Source organism: Vicia villosa, unplaced genomic scaffold (assembly GCF_029867415.1).
Source record: "Vicia villosa cultivar HV-30 ecotype Madison, WI unplaced genomic scaffold, Vvil1.0 ctg.000232F_1_1_3, whole genome shotgun sequence".
Lineage (NCBI taxonomy): Eukaryota > Viridiplantae > Streptophyta > Magnoliopsida > Fabales > Fabaceae > Vicia > Vicia villosa.
In genome coordinates this window covers 295,940-301,517 of record NW_026705087.1, presented here as the reverse complement: position 1 = coordinate 301,517, position 5,578 = coordinate 295,940, and the positions used below count along the sequence as shown (strand labels likewise).

The 5,578-nt window shown below is 36.6% G+C and overlaps 1 protein-coding gene across 1 annotated transcript; it reads right to left on the bottom strand.

Moving 5' to 3' along the window:
• Positions 1-3,665: 3,665 nt before the first annotated feature.
• Positions 3,666-5,350, bottom strand: LOC131625624 (hydroxycinnamoyl-CoA:piscidic acid hydroxycinnamoyltransferase-like). Its single transcript, XM_058896466.1, has one exon. The coding sequence runs from the start codon at positions 5,314-5,316 to the stop codon at positions 3,964-3,966; it is 1,353 nt and encodes a 450-aa protein (XP_058752449.1). The 5' UTR covers positions 5,317-5,350; the 3' UTR covers positions 3,666-3,963.
• Between the last annotated feature and the right edge of the window lie 228 nt (positions 5,351-5,578).

Here is a 5,578-nt window from a genome sequence, read left to right as displayed (position 1 = left end):
CTTCGACTTATTCGTTGGTTCTTGGGACTTTCATTGTTTTTTCTGTAAATTGCTTGTCAAGAACTATGGAACGCACAACCTTAGTAAATTCACCTTCACAAGATGCTGTTAGTCAGAAAGGGAAGACAATGTCTGACAAAATGTCAGGACATCATATCAGACATGTTTGCTGAGTAATTGACAACAGAGTTGAGTTGATAAGATTACACACGTGTCAGATAGGTGCAAAGAACTGTCCAAATGCATGCACCAAGACTTATTCCTTTTCAGCAGAAACAATCAAGATTCAAAAAAGGTATTCAACGCATACGTTGAATGGTTGGGAGTTATCCTAGTATAGCAGTTCTGTTTGACCAAGACCATTGAACATCGTTCAAAAATCGTTACCGTTGAGGCTCAGGTTCAGCTATTTATAGAGGGTTCTTCTTGCTTTTATCATATTGTGAGTTTTGGGATCATATCAAACATGGGATTCATTTGCGTATGGGTGAGCTGCATCCATCTATGGTACCGTGAGGGACTTCTTTGTAAATTTTTGGCCAAAAAGGAGGAGAAAAGGCTAGGTTTAAGTCAAAGAAATCTGGAACTTAATTTTCCATTGCTGAACGTGTCAAAGAGGAAGTTGTGTCATCTGCTGAAGAGTTGTTGTTGTGACTTGTGATCTGAGTTAAAGAACGCAATTGTGACTTGTGTTCTGAGTTACAAAGAGAATGTATGATGTTCTACTTGAGAGGCTTGTCATTGCCCATGACCCTCTTTCTCCACCACTACAAGGGTAAATCATCTCTTTGCAACATAAAACGATTCTGACGTTAAGGGGGAGTTTTCATCAAATAAACTCAAAACCTTCTTGGCGTTAAGAATGAGGTTGTAGGTGTTAAGGTCTGTGCTGCATTAACACTCTAGAAGAAAGCTGAAGGAAGAGATCAATCCGAAGATGGTATTCTTGATCTGAAGCTGGACTAAAGGAGATGATGTTGAATGAGATGTCTTGACATAGTAACTGGAGACTGACTCTATTCAACAATTGTTGCAGCCACTACCCACGAGAAGTTCTGTTTTACATGTTTATATGTAATGTTTATATGTAATCTGTAATTTATTTGTTTTAGCCAAAAATTTGCCAAAGGGGAAGATTGTTAGTTCTCTGTTTTTAGAGTTGGCCCAATTTTTGTAAAACAAATAAAAGAATCAGTGTGTATAAATGTATAAGAAAAACAGGTACACCAAAGAGTCCCACTGAAATGATAGAACATGTTATGTTGGAGTAATTCAACATCTGGAATAACATGTCACATGGGATGTTACGACATCATGCCTGAGCTGAAGTGAAGAAATCTAATTAAATCTATGTGATTTAATTACTACAAAAGAATGCAGAATATTCAGGGATATTGTGCAAATCAAATAAAGGCGTGGTATATTATTTGACAGGTCTGAAGAATCAATAAGAAGATTTGAGGAATCATTCAGAAGAATCAAATCAGAATATTTGAAGATTATATAGTTTCTAATTATAGATATATTCTCGGAAACTAACAAATTGAAGACCTTGATTATAGCAGAAGATACTGCAATATTGTAACAACAAATATGCTGTGATTGAAGGCCCAAATCCAGTTGGGTATAGGTTATAAATAGTAGCATTGTAACCTAAGAAAAAGAAGACAACCACCAAGTAGAAAAGATGTAATCTTTTGGGTTTGTCGAGGTAAACCTCCCGGCCTATGGGAAGGTTACCATTGTGATATTTGAAGCCTGTAGGTAAGTGGAGTATTGTTCTTGGAGGAAGCTTTGAAGTAACTCCAAGTTCGTGGTCATAGTCAAGAGTCTTGGCTAGGGATTGTCATGGAAGTGTGTCTTCCAAACTGTTTTATCCGTGGGATCAGAATGAGTTGGATATTAGGTTGTTGCTACAGCTCCTGGGACTGGAGAACTGTACAACATCATTGCGATGATTGGAAGTGGGACGGGGATATTCCATATCTAGGGAGGACCTAGGTAGAAGGGTCATTGGGTAGGGATTAAGTGAGGGGTTATAAACTTGAGACTAGTTTAGCTCTGAAATAATACTGCTAATAATGGACTTCATTCCTGGCTTGGTATGCCCCCAAATTAGGTGTGATTTCACCGAACTGGGTCAATAATTATTGGTGTCATTTATCTTTCAGTTTGACATAATTCTGTGTATATACCTTGCTGATGTTTCTTGACAGATCACATGTCTCGACATCTTTCACGACATCTGGATCTGTTACACCAGAATTTCAGAGAGAAAAAGGGTTTGAGAGAGTAAGGGTTTGAGAAGTTTTGAAGAATTTTTTAACGTTACTTGTGGAGAAAAGGGAAAGGCGCATGTGATATATAAAGGAAACTTGCGAGGTGAATATCACCCCGCAACTTTTCTGACTGTAGAGATTTGTGAAGTGCAAATTACCCCACAACATTAATGTCAGAAATTGTACATAATGTTTACCTTCCCCTCTATCAATCAATGACTGCAATTAAAGCTTTCCACCCATTTTTTCAAAAAAACCTTGTGAGGTGGCTTTAACCCCGCAAATATTATTCGGTTGGAACTTGCGACGTGGGGTTCACCCCGCAAATTCTTTTTCCGGTTATGACATAAAATTTCGCCTGCCACTACTGACGCATCAATAATTGCACAAATAAATTTCTCTCCAAATTTTTTAAAAAACAGTTGCGGGGTGTTTATCACTTCACAACCTTCTTTTGAAAAAATATAAATTTCCCTCTAAATGTTGCGAAATGGAAAAACTTATAAAGTTTTTCTTTTAAAAAACACTGTGTTGCAAGGTGAATAATACCCCGCAAGTAATTTTTTTTCGAGGTGATTACCACCTGCATAGTTACCTGGCTAATGAGCTGTTTTCTTGTAGTGTTACACACATATGATATTTGCTGCATATCCTTTTATTTTTCCCAGGGGGATATACCCCTAACCTGAAGAAGAAGATGCCACCTCGACGAAGGCATGGTCCAAGCTGCCTTCATCCACAAAGGTGGAGGTGGTATACAATGGCTCTTTATCCATCCACTCCACTGAGTATTCTCCAGTCGCCTTCTTGATTATAGGTTGACAATTCCTCATTATAAAGGTTTTTGTTAGCACATAAAAAGAAATAAGTATGAGTAGCATCTCAAAGAAAATTTTAAAGATAAATTTGGCAAACCTATCAAAGTACATATTTGATAACGAGGTTCATCAAAATGAAAATCACAAAGACAAAAAATCCTAGATCACTCTTCTCAAAAAAAAAAACCCTTGAAGAAAGCAAATATAGAAGGGAAGGATGTATGAGTATTACCTCAAAGAAACAAAGTTGATGACCAATGCGTTGTAGATCCATCCAAAAGGAACAGAGAGAATATGTCAAATATAAAGAACAATGTAGAAAGAATGGCCACAAGAGATGAAGTTGGAGATAAGAGAGGAGAAGAGTTCAAAAATTCACAAATTACGACAAAAGAGAATTTGGTAGTTCTAGAATTCCTTATATGTGTCTCAACTAGTTGTCCCACTCTCACATTACTTCTCATTTTCTCATTGACTTGAGTTTTGGAGTGCTAACCTTGCAAATTCGTCCCACTCCATTGCATATGAAATATTGTTCCACCGCAATGAAAGACAACTCCACCACCTTATCTTCTATTTCTAGTTCTCAACTGAATATTTTTACAAGGGATAATATTAATGTAAAAAATTCTACTAATGGTGGTAATATGTATTCTTCTGCATAATATTAAAATAAGTAAGGAGACGTAAAAATCTCAGTATATATAACAAATCTTACAATGGAAAGCTCGGGCAAATCAGAGAATCACCAGCTAAATAACTAGTGAAACATTATTGAAAGTAAAATAACAACTTCACTTCAATCTCTAGTTTCAATATGGGATTGGAAAACAAGACAATGATGCATGCAAACAACATAGTAAACTTCATATATCTCCATAGAAGAACTTGTTGAAAAGCTCCAAATGAGCCATCTGAAAATGCAAACACACAATAACAGATCCATCTCCATCAGGATTAAGAAGAATGAGTGCTCTATCATGTGGAGACACACAAGCCAGTCCAAAGTAAATAGGTTTCCCCCATCCAAAATCAGCTTCATAACATGGCATTCCCATCCAACTAGTTAGTTGAAAATTTGGATTCCCAAAATATGGTGCATTTTCAGTTTCATCACCTAAAAACAAATCTCTTGCATCATCCATATTTTCAAAACTCCTAACAACATCAATCTGTGACCTTATATACTCATCTGTTAACAACTCACTTGCTTCCCTTAACTTTTGTGAAACATAACCCAGTGGCTTTGATGTGATCTCTCCAACATACCCTTTTGTTGCTGTTAGTGCCAAAGCATTCATGAAAATATTTTCAGGAAGAGGTGGAATCATTCTCTTTCTAATATCACCATTGAATCTAACAACACTTTCTTGATTCTCTTCAAGCTCTCGTGCCTTTGATGCACATCTCCATATATGTGCACCAATTGCTTCATATCTACTAAAAGCCCTTGAGCTTGTCCCTTTTTGAAATTCATTGGCTTTTTTCTTCAACTTCTCAACTTGTTCTAAAGAGAGTTTCAACGATTTTGCTGTTGTTTTTTTCTTTCTCTCTTCACTTGTGTCTGTTCTTCCTAGAATGAGTGGAAGAGGCTGCAACTCCATGTGTTGAAAACGCGGTACTTTCAACGGTTTATGTGAGAATCTGAGTATTGTTCTATCTAAAAATGGTAACTCATTAGACTCTAAAGTTTCTCCTCTTGCTACTTTGGCCCATGAGTTGATGAATCCAATGGCTCCAAGTCCATCTGATAAAGGGTGGGAAAAAGCAACACCAATTGCAAAACCTTCATTGTTTCGAAACCTTGTGAGTTGAGCAAGAAACAATGGAATTTCTTCAATAGGTTGAGTGTAATCGATTATCGGAACAAGCTCTTTGGTTGAATCAGAAGGTGAAAAGTCACCATAATCATTCATTTCTTTGGTAGTTTCAGCTTCAAGCAAAATAGCTCCTTTTGCGTTGAGATTCAGTTCTATTCGTCGACTAACTTCATCGGCGTAACACAATCTTCCAGCTATAGGATAGTAGTGAACTAGAATGTTACTGAGAGAGTTTTTCAAAGTGTGTATGGCATTTTCATGGTTTTGTTTTGGTTTGTAAATATAAATAGTGGGTACATGGCGAAGACATACTACTTGGTCTTTATCGGAGAGCCAATAACGACCTTGTGGCGTTGATTCTTCTGGAATCACAGTGTAAGAAGCTGTAATGGTAACCATTTTTTTGCTTCTAAGTTCTAACTCTCTAAAGAACTATAGGTTAAAGCTTTGTGTTGAATATGGCAATAGCAGTATGCATGTATATATACAAATAAGAGTAATGTTTTGTGCACCAGAAGTGCAATAAAAATCGGACCACTTTGATTTTGACAGAAAAAGAAATTGAAGAAGTTTGATACGTAGATGGTTTATGATTCACCATATTAGTGAAAAATCAGTCACCAATATAATAATTATGAGAAAGAAAATCGAACACATGTCA

Coding starts and splice junctions, on each gene's coding strand:
- LOC131625624 (XM_058896466.1), bottom strand. CDS start 5,316: ATGGTTACCATTACAGCTTCTTACACTGTGATTCCAGAAGAATCAACG.